This window comes from Alternaria conjuncta, assembly GCF_024043145.1.
Source record: "Alternaria conjuncta strain BMP 0040 chromosome Unknown scaffold_1, whole genome shotgun sequence".
In the NCBI taxonomy this organism is placed as follows: Eukaryota; Fungi; Ascomycota; class Dothideomycetes; order Pleosporales; family Pleosporaceae; genus Alternaria; species Alternaria conjuncta.
Window position 1 is genome coordinate 2,318,457 of NW_026250090.1, and position 22,621 is coordinate 2,341,077.

Genomic DNA, 22,621 nt, shown 5'->3' on the forward strand with positions numbered 1-22,621 from the left:
GCATGTATTCTGCACGTGGCTGCCAGTATCAAATCTCAGGCCTTGTTGTTTTATTCGAGATTGACATTGTGGAAAACGATGTAGATTGTAATCACCGCTAGTACTGTCAAAGATAGGTAAACCAATGGGCATCATTACACAGTATGTCGTACTCAACAGTACTGGGACCTAGCTGGGTTACAGTTTGCCAAACGAGTGTTCCATCTCATCCCTCAATGCCATAAACTAAACAAAGAACGCAGCAGCAGCAGCAGCACCAAGTCCAGCCAACAGCGGCGCACTCCTAACCATCGGCGCGCCAGCCTCCGTCACCTCAGGCACGGGCGCAGTCCCAGATGCACCTGTCGCGTCTGTAGAAGCACCCGTAGACATAGCACTTGACATCGTCGGTGTAGCCGCAGCAGTAGCTTCCAACTTCTCCGTCCCCGCAGTGATAACAAGGTAGTAAGTCCCGAACTCTGTTCCTGAGAGCTCCCCTACGGAAGTATAACCTTCGTCAGGCGTACCACTCTCACTGCAAAAGGCTGACCGGGTACCAGTCGAGATAGCAGAGCCATAGCCATAGCTCAAAGTCTGCCTGACTGTCTCTGTACCTGCAGGCTCTGACCCGCGCGCAGGGAAGGTATGTGTTCTTGACCAGACCCTTTCACTCGTAGAAGGGTAAGTGGGGTTCTCGCAGAGTTGCCGAGCGATTTCTGGGGGGTACGACACAGTACATGTACGGTTCGACCCTACTTCTTCGGGGGTCGGCCAGGAGCAGTCGAGTGAGTAGGTGTCCTCCTCCTCATCGCCACTAGCAGCAGGGCCAATGTTGATCTTTGTTCCGTAAAAGTCGGGGCCAATGGTCAAAATCTGGGGAGTATCGGCAGCGAGGCTCAGAGCGGATGTATCGGTGCCTTCGTCGTAGTCAACAGCAACGGTGGTGTGAGTTCCGTTGGCGTCGATGACGGAGCCGACGAAACCGATGTTGTCTGTTCCTAGCCCATAGATGGGCATCCAGAAGGAGGTTGTGACTTGGGCTGATGCGCTGGCTGCGAACAGCATGGTTGAGAGGAGGGGTGCCATTGTGGTGGTGGTGGATGCAGGTGTAGTGAAAGATGATTCGTGATATGCACAACACAAACCTTTTCTTAAGAGGTGTTTACGTCCCTTTAAGCATCGTAGGGTTGTAGTAGGGCATCCTCACCGGTTAGCCAAGCCTAGGGCGCAGTATCTTGGCTTGGACGGTTACAGCGGCTATCATCTCAATGGGTTGGCGTTCTGCTCAAATGACTGGAATGTGGCGGAAAACCTTCTGTGTTGGTATACCACACATTGGCGCTGGTGGCCTGATTTACAACAGAGCCTAAGTAACTCGGGTCTCGTGTGCATTTCATGGTGATTGGCCTGCTTAGCGATGCAATTGCGGCTGTGCCTGGCTGTCACGGCTGTATAATCCGGGGGCGCGATGAGTGGAACTCGCATGGATAAACGGCAGACATCATCCGTTGTGTTAGCGATGTGGTTCAGTGACTTAACGACTAACCTGTTGTGAGGCCTCTGATCGGTGTGGCATACCAAGATCGCTTGCCTTACAAGCCAAGACCTATAGGGGGCTGTGAAAAGGTCGTCCCGTGTAACCTCGACCCGAAGCATCGCAGCAACACTCTGCTAACTTCGATGGGGCGACACAACTTTTGATGGCGACCTTTTCGTCGAATTGTGAGTGCGCCTCTTTCCCACGCGCCGTGAACCCTATCACGATTCGAACAAAGCCGTGCAATCGTAACAGCGCAGAGAATAGGGGTTGGCGAGTCTTCGAAACCCTAACAGCGAGCTGATTGGTGAGCAAAGTCACACTCGCTCGCAGCATTGAGCACTTCATGTCGGAGATGGAAGTGAGGACGTTCTCGTCAACGTCCGTGAAAATCGAACTAGCATGACACTGATAGACGAATAATGTGTGCTAGTAGCGGCGTGGTGTTCGAGAGGTTGATGAGTAGCTGTGTCATTGATTTCTGGTAGATGGTGCTCGGTAGCCCAGCAGGACTGAGCGTCACGTGATCGGAAAGTGGGTCCGCCTCGTTCGGCTTGAAGGTACCTAGGTATTGCCGAGTGCGCGTCATCGCGCCGGATTGGTAATCCATCTCAACACGCGTCGAATGAAGGCGATATAGTGTGTAACGTCGCACTTCAACACCATATACTTACCACGATGCCTTCTCAACGCGACTTAGAGGGCGGTAGCGTGCCAGACGAGCGCGCGCCCTTGCTCTCGCATGATGCCGCGCGTCAGCACACGCCCACACCATCGGAAAGCGACGAAATCATCGACCAGCCGGAAAAGGCAGCGTCCAAGACCTGGTATTATATTTGGAGAGGCATTTTTGCCGTCTTCGCGATACTGGTCATTGCTGTCTTCATCAAAGGCTGGATAGAGGCTGATGACGTCGATGTATGTTCCTCTGCACTGTCGCGGTACACACAAACTCCAAAAGCTCACAGCATGCGTAGTTCGATCTCAAAGGCGCACTAAAGCGTGCATTAGGTGGAGGTTTGAGTGGTGCTGCGGCGATGATACTGCAAGTGTTGCTGTTGATGCCCATCCGTACGATCATGAACTACCAATATCGCCACGGAACATCAACGACTGTCGCGACCAAGACTCTGTATGCAGACGGTGGTATAGGTCGATACTACCAAGGCATGGGTGCTGCACTCTTCCAGGGGCCCATCGCTCGATTCGGAGACACAGCCGCCAATGCTGGTATCCTGGCCTTGCTGCAGTCCAACGGCTTCTTGAAGCAGCTTCCATCACCCATCCAGACAATCTTTGCATCGGCGTGCGCTGCAGCTTTCAGGATGCTACTAACACCAATCGATACCTTGAAAACTACCTTACAGGCCCAGGGTGCTAGTGGCTGGGGTCTACTCCGGCAGCGCATTAGGACCGACGGCATCGGCTCTCTGTGGTGGGGTGCTTTTGCGACCGCAGCAGCGACCTTCGTTGGACATTACCCCTGGTTCGCCGTCTACAACTTCCTCTCTGAAACTATAACAGAGCCATCGAGACAGCAGATCGGATGGTGGTTACTACGGGCGGCTTTCATCGGTTTCTGCGCTTCGGTCGCTTCGGACACAATATCGAACTCGTTACGCGTTGTGAAGACATATCGACAGGTCAACGATACAAGGATATCTTATACTGAGGCTGCCAAGCAGGTCATCCGTCAAGACGGCAGATTGGGTCTATTTGGGCGCGGATTGAAGACGAGAATCATCGCCAACGGTCTGCAGGGCATTCTATTCTCCATCCTGTGGAAGCTGTTCTTGAAAATCTGGGAAGACAAGACGGGTTGAGCTCGACTGCGATTGGACCGATATATTTGAGACAAATGAATTTCGGCTTGACTACGGCAACGTGCGACTCATACGTACAACGAGACCTCTTCTTCGACGTGCAAGATCAACGCTGACATGCGTACTGGGGACAAAGGTACCGGCTTAGACATCTCCGTATCCGATACTAATCCTGATTACCTCAACTTATTCGCTTCGTCTTCTTCGCCATCGTATCCCCCGCGTCGTTCTCATCCCGCTTCCTCTTCGGTGACGGTCGCCTGCTCTTCTTCCCCTCAGCATCCAAAGCCGCATTCTTACCAACCTCAGTCGGGTCGTCAACCGCAACCGACTCATCCACCTGAAACTGCCTCAGCTCGTCCTCTGTCACGTTCGGAACAAACAAAACACCGCCTGTCTTCCCTTCTAGAACTCCTCTCATGTTCTTCCTCTCTGTGGCAACCTTGCTAACCCTGCCATCGAGCTTTCCCCGGATGGATGACACGTCGCGCTGTGGTCTGGAAGGTGCATCAGCACCGTTCGCGTCTTTGAGTACCTTGCCCTCGAAAAAGGCGTTGAACGCCTCCATCACGGAGACGGGACCTGGGAGCTTGATGACGTGGCCCGCATCGATGGTCGCGCGCAGCTTCCTGTGGAAGAGCGTCATCCAGGCGTCCTCCAGTGGTGTGTACGGGTACGCAGCCTTCTTGGTGCCGATTCCATGTTGCTTGAAAACGTCGGTGCGCCATTGTGTTATCGCGACGATCTGGGGCTTGGACTTCCAGTCGATGTCATCTTGCTCGACGTCGGTGTACGTGACGGTCTTGGACTCACCGGTCACGTTGTTATGGAGTTTGATCGTAAGCTTGTGGACCGACTTGTTGCCCGTTCGTGGGGCGTCGATGTTGCCGTCTACCACCTCCCATCCGCTAGCTTCATCTGAAGAGGAAGCAGGGCTGGAGCTTCGCTCAGCTTTAGCGTCGACCTTGAGGTTATCGCGACCCGTGTCTTTCGTCAATGTGTCTCCAGTGGCCGGCGGCTGGGCGGATGTCTTGGTAGACTTCTTTGGCGATGGCAATGACTTTCCAGGTCCCGCGGGCTTGCCAGGCGAGGAGTCGAAGACAACTTTGAGTTCCTTCTTCTTCGTCGTCTTGAGTTTGGTTTGAACACCTGTCTTCTTGTTCTCCGTCGCAGAGTCAGATTCATCCCCGCCCTCGACGTTGTTGATGTAGTTCAGGTAGCCGTTGTGCTTGAAGTACTTCTCGTCCAGTACATCGTCGGTATCCTCCAGCTCTCTTTCCAGTGTCACATTGCCGACAGGATTAGATGGGAAATCATCCCCCGAGTCTTCTTCTCCTTCGTCGGGTAAGTAGCCTTCGCGCGCTGCCGAGGGCTCGTCTGTGGGTGTCTCTTCGCTGAAGTCTTCGTCGAAGTCTGGATTGTTGATGGAACGCCATCCGGACTTCGTCTGGTAACCGGCGGGATCCCACGAGGATTTGTCTATGCCTATATCCTGGCTGGGGTTCTCGCCGAACGCTGGGTCGTTGATGGACTGCCATCCCGACGTGGTTGGGAAACCGGTAGGGTCCCACGAAGACTTGTTTATGGGTTGCCATTCTGGATTGGGAGACGCCTCCGGCTGCCGAGGGGACGACCTCATTTCCGCTGGGATCATCAGTGCCTCCAATTCCTCCAAGTCTTCATATTCGTCCGCTGTCTCATGGTCCTTCGTCTTCCGAATAGGCGTTGCCTCCTCCTGTCCACCAGTTTTGGTGGTATCGTGGTCTCGGAACTCGGGGACGTGGGTTGTAGCGCGCGGGTGTAGAAGGTTGCGGGCGATGTCAGCGTTACGCGAGGGGCGTGTAGGACTCCTGACAGTATTGTCAGTGTGGCTGAAGGCGTCAACGGAGCTACCGGCCGCGCTGTATCCTTCCCCCTCGGTGGTCTCCTTTTCAAGGTCTCCCGCAAAGGCGCGAATTCCGGTATGGGGTGGAGACGACGGCTGCTCCATGTCAAGATTCGCGGTTGGTGTCTGGTCCATGGTGTAGGTTGTGATTGTGGTTGGGGCGGAGCAGTTGTGCTGGTGGTGTGGTCTGCGGTCGGAGTAATGGGCAGTCCGAGTTGCAACAGCTGTGAAGTTGAGTGATTCAGGAGGGCCGCGGCTGGGACGATGGTGAACGAATGCGCTGGTAAGTCATGCTCTATGCGAGTAGTACGTGGTGGACACTCCTTCGTAGTTTATGTCAGCAAGCCGAACTTCTGCACGTTTATGGAAATGTATCGGAGCTAACCGTCGACCCGACTGGTGCGGAGGTTGCCCGCCAGCTTGGCACTGTTTAAATGCCGCTGCTTGCGCTTGATCTCAATTCTGATATCTTCTCGACGCGTCCGAATACAACCGCTGCACAGCGCCCCCTACGCTGTGCGTTCACACTTCGCTTATACGCACCTCCGAGCGCCGCAACCCCATCCACAGACACCCGTCATATACGCTGAACGAAAGTTCACGGACACCATGGCCCCAGCCAAGGGCGACGACGACAAATGGGCGACGGCTGAGCTCACCTCTACGCTAGCAGCCCACGTTGTCTTCCAGCGGCATAATATGGTGTTACCTCCAAGGATTCTACCAGACAATGTTGAACGCGCCATCCAAATCCTGGATCAGCACGACCCGTCAACAGCGAAAGCGGACGTCAAGGACCTCAAGCCAATTGACTACGCCGAATACACCATCAAAGATGACTTGCGGCCAATGGCTAACGCAGCTGGCATGCGCAACCTCCATCAAGAAGGAATAAAGAAAGGCAGGCTAGTTGAACTACTGACAGAGTGGGATTTACAAAATGTCCCGCTCATGGCGGTTCTGCTACCGCGCTCGGACAAGGCCATTAAATCCGCCATCCCTAAGCAGGTCGTTTCGACGCGGAAAAAAGCTGGAACGGAGCCAGCGGAGTCGAAGAAGCGCAATGCTGCGCCAATTAAGGACACAGCATCCAAGAAGCCTCGGAGCGAACCCAACGCTTCCCCAGAGGACCACGACGTCGAGACCAATGACCAAAACGAACCAAATAACGGCGGGTTCCGCTTACAACCTGCTATCGAGGGCAGCACATCACCTCGAACGTTAGCTCAGGCACGCACGCGTCTCCGCAAGCCTCGAAACGGTCAGCCGCTTGCCACCGAGACGCACCTCGAAGCAAACAACAGCATAGTCGGACTGGCGCATAAAGAGGTTGGGGAAGACGAAAGCATTAGCAAGGACGATGCATTGGCCCACAGCCGCGAAGAAGACGACAACAGGTTCGAGACTGAGGTTGAAGAGGTGCAAGTGGCAGGGTCAGAGCGACATCGTACTAAACGGCAAGCGACTAGGAGCGGGAAAGGCAAGAAGAAGAACATCAAGGCTGGCACAACGAAAGATATGCTCAACAAAGATGGCACGCTAAAGACTGCCAAACAACTTGAGGAGGAGCAGCGTCTGAAAGATGAAGAGGAGGAAAAGAAGCTGCACGAAGCGCGCTCACTAGGTCACTACTCAGACCCTATCCTCGCAAAGCAATTTCGTGTCGTGCACAAGACAGTTCGTGCTCCCCTGGACGGACACATCCGACCTGGTGTCAAGCCTGCACCTACTGATCAGCTGGGCTCATGGCGTCTGCACGAGCGTCTCATGAATCAGGCAAAAGAAGAAGGGAAAGACCTCGATCTCTGGATGGGTGGCGGAGCGTCGCCATCAAGGAATGGTTCCGAAGAGGATATCTACGAAGAATGGTAGGGCATGATATTGGCATGGATGGATGGGCACACTAGTGTCGGGCGATAGCAAGCGAATACTTCACGTCAGGATGCTTTGTGTCGTGTCGCAGAGTCTTCAAACCCTTTGTTCAGGAACGGCGACGCAGGGATGATGAATACGACATATCCCTTTTGTACTCTACAAAAGCGCTCAAAACAAAGAACTTAGCATGAAATATCAGTCTCGTTCATCTAAACAACTACAGTTTCGTCACGTTATCCTACTGAAAGCTTCTGAAGTCTCCCAGTTGCTCTATTTCTTATCGTATATCCCTTCCAGAGCTCTACCCCTCTTCTTGATTGACGATGCCACCCAAAAGTGCAGAAGTTGATCCTGATGTCGCGAGCAGCGCAGAAGAGTTACCACACGACCAAAGCGACACAACTTCCAATAGACCGAATCTAAGAGCAAAGAGAACACCAGCACCACTGTTGCAGAGCGGTGATACGACCTCCAACACCAGGAGAGCGGGGCGGAGCAACGGTCCTAGATCTACAGACAGTCTCAATGAGTCCCAGCATATTTACCAGGACTTGGAAGCACAGAGAGAAGAACTCTCGCGAAATCTGAAAGAGACGAAGGAAGAAGCCGAGATACCCAGGTTCGAGGAGCACCTCACAAACCGAGCTCGAGCGCAAGACATCAATGACAGAAATCGGATAGCTCTCGTTCGTGTGGCCAACAAGGCGGTAGGCGGGCAAGAGAAATTCGACCGTGTTGTACGCCGAGAGGCCCATGCCGCACGAAAACATGCGACTGCCTTGTATGAAGACTTTCTCTATTATCAAACGCCTGAATATCGTTCTCAGTATCTCCAAGACATTGATAAGGTGAAAGACCGAATACAGCAGTCCATACGGGATGGGCAGCCACCTGGGCTACTTTCAGGAGACGATGCTTACGATAAATTCCTACGTCCAATTCTCAAATCGTTGGAAGATGATAAAGTGGGTCAAACGGAGACACTCGATTACAACAACATGGGCCCACATCACCTACATGTCAGGATACCAAGGGCAAAGAGTCAAGCTGTGGGATTAGGTAGACCGCGATTTCCGCCACTCGATCCGCCGATCAATTTGAAACTTGATGTCGATGCCATTGAGAAGAGAAGGAAGAAAGTGGAAGATGAAAATAAGGATGAAGAGATGGACGAGTCACACTCAGAACGTCGAGCACGAGAGACTGGGCTTTCGGAAGGACTACCGACAGATAGTCATGTTAATGACGCATTAGCAACAGCGAATGATCTTAGCAGGACGCGACTGGAGAGTGGCCTGTTCATTTCAGCGGGCGAGACATGGAACGACTGGGAGACTTCCGACGAGCGAGATGCACCGAATGAGCTTTACGACCCGCCGACCGAGGAGGAGATGCCAGATGATGACAGCGACTCTAGTGACGACGAAAACGACTTGTTTGCAATCAGTTACCGCGAATGCAGTGGTTTGGCAGGTTGTCCCCGTGGTGGCGGCGGTGGTGGTGGTAGCGATGACAATGATAGTGATGATGATGGCAATAGTGAAAAGGGGGAAAAGAAAGACACCAATGATCCAGGAGCACCAGCCAACCCTGCTGGTGGGCCGCGAACTGGGTCCGAACCTCGACCTCAATCGCCAAGAAAGAAAGCGAAAAAACATGACTACACGCAATACAATCGCCCACAAGTCCGTACAGCTTTGAAGTATCGAGAGCAAGCTCAGAGTGCTCAGTATGTTACGGAGCTCCACAAGCGTGCTAATGATTATGACGACAACCCGAAACAACCTGGTACTATTCATCACTATATCCTGAAGGATCGGAGTGTCGCAAATCGTCTTGAGAAAAGGATTACTGAACTGGGTGAAGGTTGGTCGACTGAATATAAAAAAGAACTCGATGAGCAGAATAAGAATGGCGAACAAGTAGATACTGACGTATCCGAAGAGAACTCTCCCGCGTCAACCGGGAAGGGGAAAGCTAAGAAGACATCTAAATCTAAGGCAAAGAAGACGCAGCCAAAACGCAAGAGCAAGAAGTAGAACCCTTAGCTTATCTCTTCGATATTTGGCGAAAAGGACGACAAGAAGGAGCGTGGGCGTGTAGGTGCAAGCTTGGACTGGGGTGACAGCCGGTGCATGGCATGGAGATGCATGCGATGCTCTTCTCGCGCTCGATCTCGCAGTCTGCTAGAATAGACCAAACTTAGTATAGTTCTCACAATTTCAGCACGTTGTGCTTCTTCATAGCGCGCGCTTTGCTTTGAGCAATCAGTTTGGTGTGAGTCGCGAAAGCAACTTATATATTCCTTGACTGTTGACTTACTGCCGTGTGCGACTTAATATTCTAGTTCCCTTCTATTCTATCTATAGTACTGCGATAACGCAGAGCAAGATAAGCTACTTATAACTTCTAAAATATACAACTACTATATACGCAAAAAGTACTTCTTATTAAATAAGAGACATCGCAATCCTTAAAGTCTAAGCAATCAGTTCGAGACATGGACTACGCCAAGAGCCGAGTAAAGCTCAAGTCCTGTTGTATCTGACTGCCGCAGTGTTCCACGACGCTGCAGCTCGTTTGGAAGCTGATACAGAGCAGAGGGTTTCGTGGCTCACACTGTTGTCGAACATACTGTTGTCGAACATTGATTGATGACGTACCCCCAATCCGGTTAGGGTTGCGCTGTGTAGGGTCAGAGCGGGACGTCGCACGTGAGGGACGCTTCACCTCCAGGGTTGCTCGCAGCATGGTCACTCACCCTGGGATACAGGCTCGGCAACTTCCATCGTAAGCGTATCATTGGCGCGACTCGCGTGCCGTTCCGCATACGACGCGACCCCAGTCACGATCCTTGGCGCACACCTCCGCAGCCCATCTCGCTCCGACCGCACGACCCCACCGCACCAAGACAGCGCCTACAGAAAGACAGCCGGCAGCGCGCGATACTGCACACGATGGCGGACGACTACGAGAATTGGCCGGTGAACATCAGTTCGGGCAATAAGCCAGCCCTTCGACCGACGCTCAAGAAAGCCGACGACACACTTACAAATTTCAACGGTATATCGAAGGATGCCCTTGTGGGGATCTTGTTGGACTTTGATATCAGAAACTATCCGCTGTCTCTGAGCGACCCTAATATCAAGGACAAAGTGACCGCCGCACAGAAGGCTAAGTTGAAAGAAGAGGTGAATAGGCAGAAGGAGATCGCGAAGCTAAATAAGAAGCTGGAGGAAGAGGAACAGAAGGCAGAGCGAGAGAAGAAGCGTAGCGCGAACGCAGCAGCAAGGTCTGAATTAGAACAGAAGAAAGAGACGACCGCGGTGAGGCCTGCGAAGAGCAAGGCCAGCGCTCAAGAAGATGAAGCTACCCTGGTCGACGGCGAAGCAGCGGATCGAGATCAAGACGGAGATGTGCGTATGGCGGGAGATGAGGATGCGGCGGAGGCACCACCATTAGTCGATCCGACGGCGGAGGCGGTCTCTAGTCCTGTCGACGGCGAACGCAAGCGCAAGCGTACTGCCACAGTGAGTCCATCTGACACCAAACGGACACGTACCACCCGACCGAAGACATCGTTGATCGTGAAGTTGAAGTTGAAGTTGTCGACTACGGATGGAGTGGCGACTGGCGGCATGCAGACTGCGACACAAGTAAGTGAGACCGAGTGCGACAAGATCATGGCTCTTGCTAACGACAATGCTCAGGGTCTTGGTGCTCGTAAGCGTCCTAGACAGACTGCTGGAGACACGTGCACAGCCAACACCCGGCGCACCCTTAAGAAGCCAGCTTCGAGGCTACAGCATGGCGTGGCATCTCCTCTTGAGCTCGCAAAACCCATGGAAGGCGGCAAGAACAACCCTGACGACACTGTCGCTCAAGAATTGGGCGTTGTATCCGGCAGCGCCGTGCCCGCCAACGCACCCGGGCAGCTGCCACTTCGTCGCCAACCGGCCCGTATGGCCAGGGAAAGGGACGTTCCAGTTGACGACACGTTGGAGGAGACCGAAGAAGCATCCGAAGGAGATCCGAAAGACAACGTGGCTAGACCCAATGCCGATCGAAAGCTTACCCCTGCTGAGCTTGCTCAAGTGGAGCAATTGGATCCAAACTGGCCAAAGGATGAGCATGGCTACCCGAAGGTCTTTGGATGGAACGGTATTAACATGGTTAATTACCTTCACAGAGAGACAGAGGAGGAAGAGAGGGAGGTACCGTACAACTTCCTGAACGGACCAGAGCGTATGCTTCGAGTTCAGAGGCAGACAAAGCGGTTGATCGAGAAGCGCAAGGAGGAGGCCAAGGCCAGGGGCGAAGAGTACGTACCAGAGAAGAGGGTGGAAGAGTATGACTGGACTAAGCATATGTAGATGCTTCATCGGGAATGCGGTCTTGAAATGAGGAGTTCGGGGGAACCGAGGCATACGGATGTTCTTTGTTTTCGCATGCAGTAGAGTGGCCGCCAAAGGGGCCAGTCACTGCCGGCTTCGGTAATAGAGACAATGAAAAGCTGTCCTACAGAACTCTTTGTCGCGAGACCAGTTAAAGTGGAAAGAACAGCTGTGCTCGCAACACCTGAAGTCTTCGCATTCTGCGCTCAGCCGGCCACTGCCAAAACATTCTCTGGTCCAGTGTGTACAGAGTGAGGAAACACCGCTGACCGTGAGAGAGTGCTTCATCAGCTTCCAAATCATGCCTCCCAAAAAGGGGGGTCAAGAGAATGGAGGGGACGAAAAGAGAAAAAGAGACGGAAAGAAGTCTGATAACATCAAGTTCAACGGCATCAACATGGCCAAGCTCAAAAGCGATCTGGGGGGAGCAAGAACAAACCAGGAGACGGTGAGAAAGCAGATTGAAGAGTTGTTGCCGCAGTATCTTGGGTTGTCCGCAGGCGAACGCGCTGGGTTTCTAAAGAATAAGGGCAAGGTATTCAAAAAGCTAACCAGGAACAACGCCGCAGCACGCTTGACTAGATTGCAATCAGAGCTTGAGGACTTCCTATATTATCAGAACACGGTAAACAGACGGTTGAGGTTTAATCCGGACCGACCAACAGCTGTGCAGAAAGAGGATGGACGTAGACTCAACATGCCACCAATGCTGATAAATTCTCATGGAGACGACCCTCGAAAGGTCCAGTACCTTCGTAACATGCTGGAGTACTATGACCGGAGAAAGATTGGAACGGGACTGTCCAGGTACCGTGAAGCGAACATCGAAACTGGAGAGGTAGACGACGGGACTGGCGCGCCGCCAATTCTGGTGGAACCTGAGGACCTTCATCTTATTACTCCGATGTGGAGACGTGCACCTGGAGGCCTTCGAGAAGAGGAAGTACGTCTAGCCCTGGAGCAAGCCGCACGAGACCCGATACAATTTCGGGTGAATGAAGACGCTATAGAGGCTCGTCGCGCAGAGTTCGAGAATATCGTTGACGACGATGCAGACCTAGAGTACAGGACGCACACGGAAAGACGTGCGGCCGAGCTTGAGGCTTACGCAGACACCAGACCAAGTACGGCCAACATCTTTGTCAGGACTAACGCGGAGGGCGGTCAAATCGACGAAGATAGGTTTCGCAGAATCCAGACAGCGTCAGGAGTCTTCGTTGCCGCGCGAGAATCATCCCATGATTGGCTTACATCGTACGACTGCTTGGGATTGGTGAAGATCAGTGGTATCCCAGAGCACTTCGAGACCAGTGCTGTCCGCGATGAAGATCGTTTCTACGATTCGCCTGACGAAGACGAGGATTTCGATGCGCCGTTTGACCCGCCCAGTGATGAGATGGAAGGCGGTAACGATGGGGAACATGAAGAGGGTGTTGGGCCAGCGAATGACGGTGCTAGTGAGGATCTCGAAGACGACGGAGGCGATGATCTGCCCGTTGATGGAGATGGCGAAGCCCCTCAGGCCACAGCCATGAGCGGAGAGGAGCCTGATGATACCGGTCGGCAGCTGAGAAATGGGAAACAGCTAAGCAGCTCACCGATGCCAAAGGCGAAGCGGGTGCAAAGAAAGACAGGTGGTGCTCAAGCTGACACAGTGAGTAAGGGCGCCGGCAATGATGCAGGGCCAGCGAAGGGTTTAAAGAAGAAAGGCGCGAGCAAGCCTGCTCCTGGGAACGGTACCAAGGGGTCAACAGAGGACGAAAGCCGGGAAAGGGTCACAGCTAGCATCGACTATCCATACAACAAGCGGGAGTTTTGTCTTCCGAAGAGAACTCGTTGGGTCGCGGACGGCCGGCTACTGTCAACGGTGTGGGCGGAGGCAACAGACGGTAGACGAGAGAGACATGTCGGCATGATTAAAAGACCCTACTCTCCAGTGAACTCACCTCCTCATTCACCTATCGACCCAGATGCAGTGGACATATCCACAATACCTGACGGGAACGGTGTGCCGAACGAACCCAAGCTACGCAGGTGCAAGCATGGCAACGCAATTTGTCGTGCGTGGTGGCCGCACGCGACGGATGAGTGTTGGTCACTCCATGAAGAGTCAACCTCCTTGCCAACTAATCGAATGGAAATCGACGCACCAGTCATGCTCGATGTCCCCGAAGGAAGTCGTAAGACGTATCATGGCCGGCTACATGATCACTACGGTCGGAGGATTCGAGGTAAAGCGACATGGCCCCGAATAGGTATCAGAGTGCCGTATGAGCCCACTACACTCTACACTCACCCCACTAAGAGTGTTAAGCACATAAGTGCGCCTCTCCAAGGATGGCGTTCTCTTGCGGTGCCGGTCATAGAAAAGGCGCTGCATGAGAAGAACCAGTGGAACTCGGACCCAGACCCAACGGACAGCGGCGACGAGTACGACGAAGGCGACGAGGGTGAATCCGACGACGAAGATGATCTTTTCCGCACGTCGTACGAGCAAGGTTCCTTTCCAAACGGCCGGCCTGCGCCTGTTATACCACCGACGATGGCCCCGGGTACCACCGCCCCAGCCGATACAGCTCCAGCAAGTGCTGCTACTGAAGCTATCGCGCCTGCAGAGGATGACGAAGTGGGTGATGATGCAGAGAATCTGTAGACCACAGTACTACCAGATGCCATCGAGCCATCGATAGGTAAGCATCGGTATCGGCCCATGCTCCTTCGTTGAAGCAACAGGTATGATTCGCGACAAAATGGAGTTTGTATGTGGAGGAGGGAGTGGTGTCATTTCGGCTTTCGTTCGTTGGTGGGCGGAGGGACGCGTCGTCTTCGCGTTATCTAGGTAGGCATGATCTCTCTACCAGGGAGGGAGAGGACGGGTCGAAACTGTATTCGTAGCGCGAGGTGACTCCAATAGAGGTCGTTCGGGTTCGCAGCATCGTGACATCAGGCCATCGTTGACGTTTGCCGGCGGACGTGTAGCAATGAAGTTTGCCCAGGTGCCCTTCGATGTTCAGGAGCCATGTTCGTGATTAGTAATCGATGTGCGTCATAGCTCAAGCTACCCAGCGGAACCCCATCCCTCCCATCTTCTGTCTTTCGCGCTCGAGCCTGAGTGATCTTTTGGCAAGGGAAAATTCCGATCCTGTATATTGGGAGAGGGAGATTTGGTAACGGTGGTTTGCCAGATTAGTCTAAAGTGGTCGTGTCCATACACACTCATGGTAAACCCGCTATCCCTCCCTGACGCAGCCTCCCAGTATCGACCACCACGCACGGGAGCATCGACAGCATGTCCGGATCGACATTCGAGCAATTCAACTGAATTACCTGACAATATAATGTGATGTTAGGGTTCGATGCAACTATCAATGCCCCGTGGCAGAGTCAGTCCTACCTATTTGAATGGGCCTTAACACCAGGACTCAGATTTGCCAATTTACACTTGTGGATTCATTATTATCGAAGTGTTCGAGGTATTTATTACTACAAGAAAGTCTTATCGATTTGCGCATACATTACGCGCGGGACAAACAGTCGACCATCACGCTCACTGTATTGAGGTGGCCGTTGCGACTACGCACAACTCAGGACATGGCTGGAGTGTCAAGCAAACGCAGTGTTTCCCGAACCTTTCATCGCAGTCCGACTGAATCAAAGATACAAACACAGCTCCTCAATCTACACCCACATACTCCTCGAAGATATCCTCTCCTCTCCTTCAGGGTACTTTGGGTCCTCTCCTAAATACTCCATCCTGTTCTCTCGGTAACGCTTCCCACTACTACCCTGCTCCAGATTCCAACATCTCTCAATCTCTTCCCACACATCTTTAGCTCGGCGACCTATCTTGGGAGCCAGGATCCTGGCTTCGGCTATAGTAGGTGGAGCTTTCGGGTCAGCGGTCTGTCTGCTATCTAGCCAATATAGATACGCATGGCGGGCTGATACCAACTCGCCAACTCGCCAAGCCTTCGGATCCCGCGATGCTAGACCTGGGTGCATAAAGATCTGATATGTCTCATTTAGGCGAGGGTTGGATTGGAGGCAGATGGGATCGTTTTGTGGCTGGCGGAAACCGAGGAACGTGATGATCTGTGGGTCGTTGATGAGGAGGAATTCGACTGGCCCGTTATCCATACTTGCTGCTACTTGGGTGACCTGGTTGTTGTTGTTGTCGCGATGTACGCACATAGCAACGATGATAGCACTTGGGTAATAGTCGGCTTGGATTTCTTGGACCTTTGTCATGGGAAAAGCTTCGAAATCATGGATTCGTACAACTGTGCAGGTACCGGGGGTATGCCTTTCGCATGCGACACCTGCAGAAGTGATTGGAGCAGGTGGTGGTATCGGCGATGAGGGTGGAGGCGAAAGTGCTGTCTTTGGGTTGGCATGTTCGATCGTGACAGGTTGGAGGTTTCTTGCTAGAGGTAAGTCTTCCATATGGACATCTGGGTCTTGTGCGACCTCGAATCTGTCTTCTCTTTGCAGCGCACCCTGGGCAGCCGCATTCTCTTCCATCATCTTCTCGGGAGCGCTATGAGTTCCAACATCGTGGTGTGCTTCATCGACCTTCTCCGCCTCTTCTTTCTCCTCTACCAAGTCCTCGATCAACGGCAGCTTGTACGACAACCTCTCTTCTCGATGATCATGCGCAGTCGCAAACTCATTATACACCCTAGTTACCTCGCCGTTCCCTAGCCTCTGGAGAATATCCTTGATTCTCTGCGTCCACAATGCCAGCAAGTGCTTCTTCTGTCCGCCTCTGGTGAGAATCAAGCGCATAGTGTTGATGAGCTCGTGGGCTACGGCTTCGGGCATGATAGCGAAGAGCCGAGGTTCAAAGACGGTAAGACTGCTCGACGTCGTGGGTGGCCTCTTCCGTCTGTATGTCTTGGGAGTCTGCATCGCATTTGTCTCAGGCGCGGTGGTGTTGAGCGGTGGGGTAGGCGCTGGTGTGAAGAATTGCTGAGGGTCTGGCGTGTCGCTTTGAATTTTGGTGCCTTCGCTGCGCATACTGGTCTTGGAATATTGATGTTTCAAGTTTTACTAGAAAATTCGTTGAGATGTGATGTTATTGATGGTCGCCTGGTCGGCGTTTGCGCGCAGAGTTGTTTTGTTTTGTCTCACTTTCGCTTGCGCTCTCACTCGCGACCTCCAAAACGAGAGAAAACATTGAAAGGACTATACACAGTACCAATAATTAGTCCAACTTCTGCAACGGATGGAATCAATAAGTGATTTACCCCCATGCATTCAGGCAGCACTATAGAAGTCAAACTAGCGACATCGTTATCGCGTTTCGCATCACATGAATTTGGGTCGCTTGCCGCCTCCACAGACGGTTGCACGAGCAGTTTGATGAAAGTAACAAAAGCACCTTTGCATTGGTTTACTACTGTATCAAGATCTCCCAACTCTTTCCAATCATACTCCTTCACTACACATTACCATACAGGCCCCGCCATCAAAATCTGTTTGCCAGACATCTTTGCTCCAAGTCCACCTCAACTAATACCGTGCTGCGCCTTCACCTGCGCTTCATACTCTGCAATAGCCCCATTGATCTCATCGACCATCTTCTCCCTTCTCAAAGCATCCGCTTCCGTCTCTGGGTCCTGAAGATCTGGCACGGGCTTACCTGTGACATTCTTGAGGGCTTGTTTGGCGACAGCAACATTCCGAAAGTCCTCATCAAACCCATCTTGAGCAGCAAGAAGCTCCTTCCGTGCCTCTTCGGTGATGACCTCAAGCTGTGCAACGAGATTACGCGGCTGTTGCGTGGCGCGAGCGGCTGCCATACGCATCGTAGCCATTCGCTCCCTTAGTCGAACGCCATACAACGCATTGCGACATGCTTGGAGCCTGACTCTGGCGTCCGCGAGGGTGCACTCTTCGGGACTGGAATCGCTACTGGTAGTCGCGGAGACCAGCAGAGCACGCAGTTCGTCGGATGACTGCGGACGCGCTCGCTCGAGAGCCTGGAGTCGCGTCATCTCACGCAAGTCCTCGAAAGGCATGTTGAAGAAGTGGACGCCAGTTTCCGTTCGTTTGTCGGCTGCACGCCAGTACAAGGGGCCAGGTGTTGTTCTTCCAACTGTGAGGTCAACTGCCAGGGGGCTATTGATCTCAGCAGCGATACCTTCCTCTTCTGGTATCAAGCCTGGTGAAGCATGGTGATTGACTTGGAGATTTGCGTCGTCATGGCCAAACCCAGAAGTAGTGACACTAGCTTGCGAGTCATCGACATCCACCATTTGAACGTCCTGGTCGGATACTGGCTGCTTTTCCCGGTCACCAGCATCGTGCGCATCCGTGTCCTTTTTGGTCGACACTCGTCTATCATAAGTCTTGAGCCGTTCTAGAATGAAGCTGGTGTCGACAACGTTCTCCATCGCCACCAGATCCCCTTCCCCGCCGCTCCTAATGACATCACTGACCGGTTCGTGCTTTCTGTTGTCACCGGCGTGCCCTTGAGGTATTGCGTCTCCGGTAATCTCTTTGCCCGGATCAGCTACCGCAGTATCGGGGGTGTGTTCGACCGAAACATCATGGGAGATGTCGTCTTCTCGAAGTGAGAGAGGTTCTGCGCTCTCCTCTTTCGCACTGTGACTCGCCGTAAGGCTGTTCGATCCGGTAGCTGGGACCCATACCTCAAAGCCGTACTTATTTACACTCTTTACCATAGGAGTAGTTGGTCCAGCTTCCTGTCCACCAGCCTTCTTCCGATGCGAACGTCTTGTTGGAGTTTCGGTCGTACTGCCCTTCTTTCCATCGCGTCCTCCCTTCTCACGCATTTGAGGCTGGAAGTGTTTATCCCGGAGGTGATCGACAATTTGTTGAGTGCTTTGACCTTGTGGCGCACGACTGTTCACGGAAGTCGGTATGCGCTCAGTGGAAGATTTTATGACTGTCTTGGCCCTGATAGTCTTGTGTCGCTTCGGTTTCGGTTCGCCGAAGTTTGTACCAGGCAAAATTGTTTCACTGTTGTCGGGCTCATGCTTCTTAGCTGCTTGCTTCGGTTCTTTGTCAAAAGACCTTGCTGCCGGGACGCTGCTCTCACTTCCCATATCTGTGACTTTCCTATCGGTGATAGCAAATTCCGATGCAGACGTGCGAGGCCTCTTAGTCGAAGAGATAGGATTGGTGGCGGCCGGTGGAGAAAGTGATCGGTGGGGTGCTTTGGGTACCGTTGGTTTCCTTTGCGACGAGCTTTCACGCACCGACTTCCAACCTGAGAGTCTAAACTTCAGAGGTTTTTGAGTTGACGAGAGGCAGAAAGGTCATGATCAGTACACAAGTGTGTACTGTAAGACTGGGAGCATGTAAGAGGACGAGCAATGTCGATGAGTTCCAAGAACCTTTGGTCATAGCGGCTCGACATCGAAGTAGTGAATTTGCGTGCGGAAAATTTTCTGCACAGCCGATGCGGGCCGTAACAATATTGGATTCATCTCATGCATCGCAAGATGTCGTGAGCATTGTAAGCGGTCTTCGTCGCCGTCAGGCGTCTTCGAAGTCCACGTTTCGCTGGGAAAGAGGCGACGACACCTGCTCATGACGAGCATCCTGAGGTATCAATGTAGTTGTCAGATGGGCGGGCTTGGAAGTATATCCCCGAAGTTAACTGGGGATGCGCGGTTGTGGTTGCGGTGTTGTTGTGAGGAGAGATGACGTCATCATCCCCGAAACTAGCGCCGATGTCGCGTGCGCGACACGCGTGCTTGGACCCTGAACCACCAAACTTCACGACATCCGAAGAGGACCGTTGCATTCATCTGTGAACAACAGACACTTGTAACTTCACTTTCGTGGATACAGATTTTCGCACAGGACTGTTAGTGGATCGTAGTTACACGCCTAAGTTCTAAGCATACGGTTATACGAAGTCATCCTGGCGCGCGTTGCTCAGCACATCGAAGATTCATACCACTCTTGAGTATTCTCTTCAGCGCAGACATTCTACCCTTCAGCTCACAATTAGTGTCATACGCAAAGCTTTCTTGACCCCCTATCAAGTCTCAATACCATGAACCCGCGCCAAATTGCCTCGTCCCACCTCAGGCCCACGCAACCCTCCTAGCCCCGACGCACCCTCTTCTTCCTCTCGAACATCGCTTTCCGCTCCTCCGCATCCATTACACCAGTTCCTGCCGGTTTATACATGGGCATGGCGGTCTTCACGCCAGACTCCATCCATCGTGCCCATCGGTTGTGCAAGTCCACAATGCCGTGATTACGCACGAAGACCTCGAGGTCGTTAATCACTGCTTGCTCTGCGGTAGCATCCTTTTCTTCCTCAGCAGCTCGACGACGTGTCCACACGAGATGCATATACTCCTGACGCTCAGCGTCTGTCGTCAAGATCTGGCCCATTTCTTCCATAACATGTCGTAGACTCGGTCCGGCGGTACCAGTGGTGATGATAGTCGTCGGCCAGATCGGAACCCCAGTCTTTCGAAGCTTTGACTTGGGGGGCTGGGTATTGGCTTCAACCGGAGTGGGCTTGGCAGGTCGCTTTCCAAGCTGCTTCTGAGATGGTCGTGAGACTTTCTTCAGGGTACCTTGCGAGCGCTTGCCCTTTACAGGGAGAGACTCCCCAAAGTCTCCGTCTTCTTTGTCATCGTCGGCCTCTTCGCTGCTGTCTTCGAAGTCTTCGCTGTCCTCTTCAGGCTCTTTTTCCGACCGGTTCTCGACTTGTCCCTCTATACCTCCCTCGTCATCTATACCCGAGAGACCAAAGAGCTCAGGATCTCCATCTCCTTCATTATCATCCTCCAAACGGGATGAGCCTAAGAAATCCGATGGGCCCGCCTCCGTGGCCTGAGCAGCCTCGATCTCGGCCTGGCGACGCCGGACCAAGGCTGCAAGGTCTTCAGACCCGGGCTTGCGTGTTCCGGTCGATGTAGAGTCGCCAGCAGTCTGGCCCGCAACCTCTTCCTCTGCATCGCTCCAATGCCCTTCGACGTCCTCTGGCTGTAGTAGTGTATGACCACCGATACGCATAGGACGTGTCATCGTTGTCGGGGCGGACAGAAATGCCTGGTTTGGAACGCGACGGGAATCCTTGGAAGCTGGTGCGCCAGGGAGTACGAACTGATGCCTCGGTGGGGTGCCCTGTGGGGTCGTCGATGGTTGTAGAGTCGTTGGCGTCGTCGATGGCGGCGGTACGTATACTGCTCGTTGACGTCCAGAAATCGGGTTCTTTGGCGTTGTTGCTAGACGTCTAAGACGTTCAGCTTATTAGAGGTCAGTGATTGCTATTACGAGGGGACTGACTTCAGGGGCGATGCGCAAACGAACAAATAGTAAAGAACGCAATTGCTTACCATTATCAGCTTGAGCAGCAAGCTCGTCCTGCTTCTGCATCGCACGCATAGTCACAGCTGCTCGCCTGTTCAGCTCTTCAAGTCCCGCATGGCGCCCCCATACAAGTCGACAGGTTTTCCAAGCTTTCCTTATCATCTGGAGGTCCTCATCGGTGTCCTCTTCACCCATGTTGTCCGGCATTGGGCCAGCAGGTTCCAACTTCCAGATCGGTATCATCATGGGAAGCTGCGTGAAACTGATGACTATTTTTCCCTCCTTCTCAACAAACATGCGAAGGATATCGGAGTTCTCGATGAGAATGGTGTCGGTGTCAATGTTGCCGGTGCATGACATCACAACCCTGATGACGTTCGTGGTGAAACCCTCGGACGGTGGGCTCTTAGCGATCCTGGTGATTGTAGCGGTCGCACTGTGAACGTGCACAGGGCCATGTTGCTTGTCAATGTTCATGTCGGGGAAAGGCGTTTCTACCGGAACCTCCTGAGTGGACATGGTTACTGTTGTACGGGCAGCGTAGAGCAAAGATGGCTGCACGAACGAGTGGTAAGAATTGATAGCGGTCTTTGGACTACATGGGGGCCAGTGCTCCAATGTATGGTGGGGTGGTGGAGAGATTGCTCTCGCACCGTCAAGTGTAAGGTGGTTTGCGTCTTTCATTGAGTACCCTGCACACTTTTTTGGGTCGTAGAGCACTTGATGATCTGTTCAGGAACTAGCAACATCGGTACCTGGAGTCCCAGGGGTCATGAGCGCTTCGCACTTCATACTCGCATCATCCCCGGATACAGTCCCGTCTAATGGTGTGACTTATTCATCGCTTGCGCTATCGACCGCCAGCAAACAGACACTGTTTCTCGACATCACCCTTCACAACGCCGTCAATCGAGGTCATTCCATGAGCATGCGCGATTCCACGAGCTTCTTTCAGCTACCACAACCCAGCGAAGACTAAGCAAAGCGTGTCCAAATGATCAGCTTGACGTTGCGCGGTTTCACCGAAATGGAATACACTCAACAGCCGAAAGTCTTCCGGCCCAGCTGGTACACCATCCCAGCGATCTTTTCCACGATTCAGTCGTACGCTTCGGTAGTGGAGTGGTTCTACTATCTGACCTTTATCTCGCACATACTATGCAAGTCTGACTCGGCCCATATAGCCAAAGCCCACCTCATCTCCTTTCTGCGCGCTCGTCCACACATCCAGATGTGGCACGAAGCTTTGCTCTCCGAGATGTACGACGAGGACGAACCAAACCTACCGTCGGTACTGGAAGGTACGAATCTCTTGCATCCCTTGATACAGGAATTTCACGAGTATTGCACGCAGAGATTCTCGTTGATGACGAGAGGGGATGTCTTCGTTGCGCGATGCGTGGTAATTGACTTCATCTACAGGCGCTTGGACAAGGCGCAGAAGGCAGCTGAGCTGGCGAAAGATGCGCAGACCAGGAAAGTGCTGGAAGAGCAGGTTGTGGCTGTGCAGCAGCGCGAGCAGGCCCGACGAGCTTTCGAGGCTTCTTGTCTCCGCTTTGGTAGTATCGGGAAAGATGTGCCTGCTGCCGGTCAAATTGGTGTTCTCGATCTTGCCGCTCTCTTAGCTGTGTTGTCGTTGCAATCGCCCTTTGATCTACCCGTCACGCCCGAACCTGGGTTTGCTGCAACTGTAGCGCCTGTTCAGTAGGTATCATGGCTGAAGGGTCTTGCGCGCAGTTTGGCTCAGCTTGCAGTAGAGGTCACTCCATCCTACACTCACTTGGCAGCGTAGTCCTGTTGTACGACAAACTTTGGCACAACTGCG

At 53.0% G+C, this 22,621-nt stretch overlaps 11 protein-coding genes across 11 annotated transcripts; 6 read left to right on the forward strand and 5 right to left on the reverse strand.

Annotated features, from left to right (window-relative positions):
• Positions 1 to 225: 225 nt before the first annotated feature.
• On the reverse strand, positions 226 to 1,065 carry J4E85_000817 (uncharacterized protein; the record flags this gene model as incomplete). Its single annotated transcript, XM_051465106.1, has 1 exon — positions 226 to 1,065. One exon carries the CDS (start codon positions 1,063 to 1,065, stop codon positions 226 to 228), a length of 840 nt encoding a protein of 279 aa, XP_051331627.1.
• Positions 1,066 to 2,194: 1,129 nt separating this feature from the next.
• On the forward strand, positions 2,195 to 3,339 carry J4E85_000818 (uncharacterized protein; the record flags this gene model as incomplete). Its single annotated transcript, XM_051465107.1, has 2 exons — positions 2,195 to 2,434; positions 2,494 to 3,339. The coding sequence occupies 2 exons, from the start codon at positions 2,195 to 2,197 to the stop codon at positions 3,337 to 3,339; spliced, it is 1,086 nt and encodes a 361-aa protein (XP_051331628.1).
• A 181-nt stretch (positions 3,340 to 3,520) lies between these two features.
• On the reverse strand, positions 3,521 to 5,359 carry J4E85_000819 (uncharacterized protein; the record flags this gene model as incomplete). Its single annotated transcript, XM_051465108.1, has 1 exon — positions 3,521 to 5,359. One exon carries the CDS (start codon positions 5,357 to 5,359, stop codon positions 3,521 to 3,523), a length of 1,839 nt encoding a protein of 612 aa, XP_051331629.1.
• A 474-nt stretch (positions 5,360 to 5,833) lies between these two features.
• J4E85_000820 (uncharacterized protein) lies at positions 5,834 to 7,096 on the forward strand (the record flags this gene model as incomplete). Its single annotated transcript, XM_051465109.1, has 1 exon — positions 5,834 to 7,096. One exon carries the CDS (start codon positions 5,834 to 5,836, stop codon positions 7,094 to 7,096), a length of 1,263 nt encoding a protein of 420 aa, XP_051331630.1.
• A 326-nt stretch (positions 7,097 to 7,422) lies between these two features.
• J4E85_000821 (uncharacterized protein) lies at positions 7,423 to 9,138 on the forward strand (the record flags this gene model as incomplete). Its single annotated transcript, XM_051465110.1, has 2 exons — positions 7,423 to 7,836; positions 7,927 to 9,138. The coding sequence occupies 2 exons, from the start codon at positions 7,423 to 7,425 to the stop codon at positions 9,136 to 9,138; spliced, it is 1,626 nt and encodes a 541-aa protein (XP_051331631.1).
• Positions 9,139 to 10,056: 918 nt separating this feature from the next.
• Positions 10,057 to 11,472, forward strand: J4E85_000822 (uncharacterized protein; the record flags this gene model as incomplete). Its single annotated transcript, XM_051465111.1, has 2 exons — positions 10,057 to 10,755; positions 10,810 to 11,472. 2 exons carry the CDS (start codon positions 10,057 to 10,059, stop codon positions 11,470 to 11,472), a joined length of 1,362 nt encoding a protein of 453 aa, XP_051331632.1.
• A 322-nt stretch (positions 11,473 to 11,794) lies between these two features.
• Positions 11,795 to 14,146, forward strand: J4E85_000823 (uncharacterized protein; the record flags this gene model as incomplete). The annotated part of the gene is made up of 1 exon (XM_051465112.1): positions 11,795 to 14,146. One exon carries the CDS (start codon positions 11,795 to 11,797, stop codon positions 14,144 to 14,146), a length of 2,352 nt encoding a protein of 783 aa, XP_051331633.1.
• Positions 14,147 to 15,171: 1,025 nt separating this feature from the next.
• J4E85_000824 (uncharacterized protein) lies at positions 15,172 to 16,509 on the reverse strand (the record flags this gene model as incomplete). The annotated part of the gene is made up of 1 exon (XM_051465113.1): positions 15,172 to 16,509. The coding sequence occupies one exon, from the start codon at positions 16,507 to 16,509 to the stop codon at positions 15,172 to 15,174; it is 1,338 nt and encodes a 445-aa protein (XP_051331634.1).
• A 491-nt stretch (positions 16,510 to 17,000) lies between these two features.
• Positions 17,001 to 18,563, reverse strand: J4E85_000825 (uncharacterized protein; the record flags this gene model as incomplete). The annotated part of the gene is made up of 1 exon (XM_051465114.1): positions 17,001 to 18,563. The coding sequence occupies one exon, from the start codon at positions 18,561 to 18,563 to the stop codon at positions 17,001 to 17,003; it is 1,563 nt and encodes a 520-aa protein (XP_051331635.1).
• A 1,009-nt stretch (positions 18,564 to 19,572) lies between these two features.
• J4E85_000826 (uncharacterized protein) lies at positions 19,573 to 21,315 on the reverse strand (the record flags this gene model as incomplete). The annotated part of the gene is made up of 4 exons (XM_051465115.1): positions 19,573 to 20,465; positions 20,587 to 20,711; positions 20,761 to 20,767; positions 20,823 to 21,315. The coding sequence occupies 4 exons, from the start codon at positions 21,313 to 21,315 to the stop codon at positions 19,573 to 19,575; spliced, it is 1,518 nt and encodes a 505-aa protein (XP_051331636.1).
• Positions 21,316 to 21,823: 508 nt separating this feature from the next.
• J4E85_000827 (uncharacterized protein) lies at positions 21,824 to 22,504 on the forward strand (the record flags this gene model as incomplete). Its single annotated transcript, XM_051465116.1, has 1 exon — positions 21,824 to 22,504. One exon carries the CDS (start codon positions 21,824 to 21,826, stop codon positions 22,502 to 22,504), a length of 681 nt encoding a protein of 226 aa, XP_051331637.1.
• Positions 22,505 to 22,621: the final 117 nt, after the last annotated feature.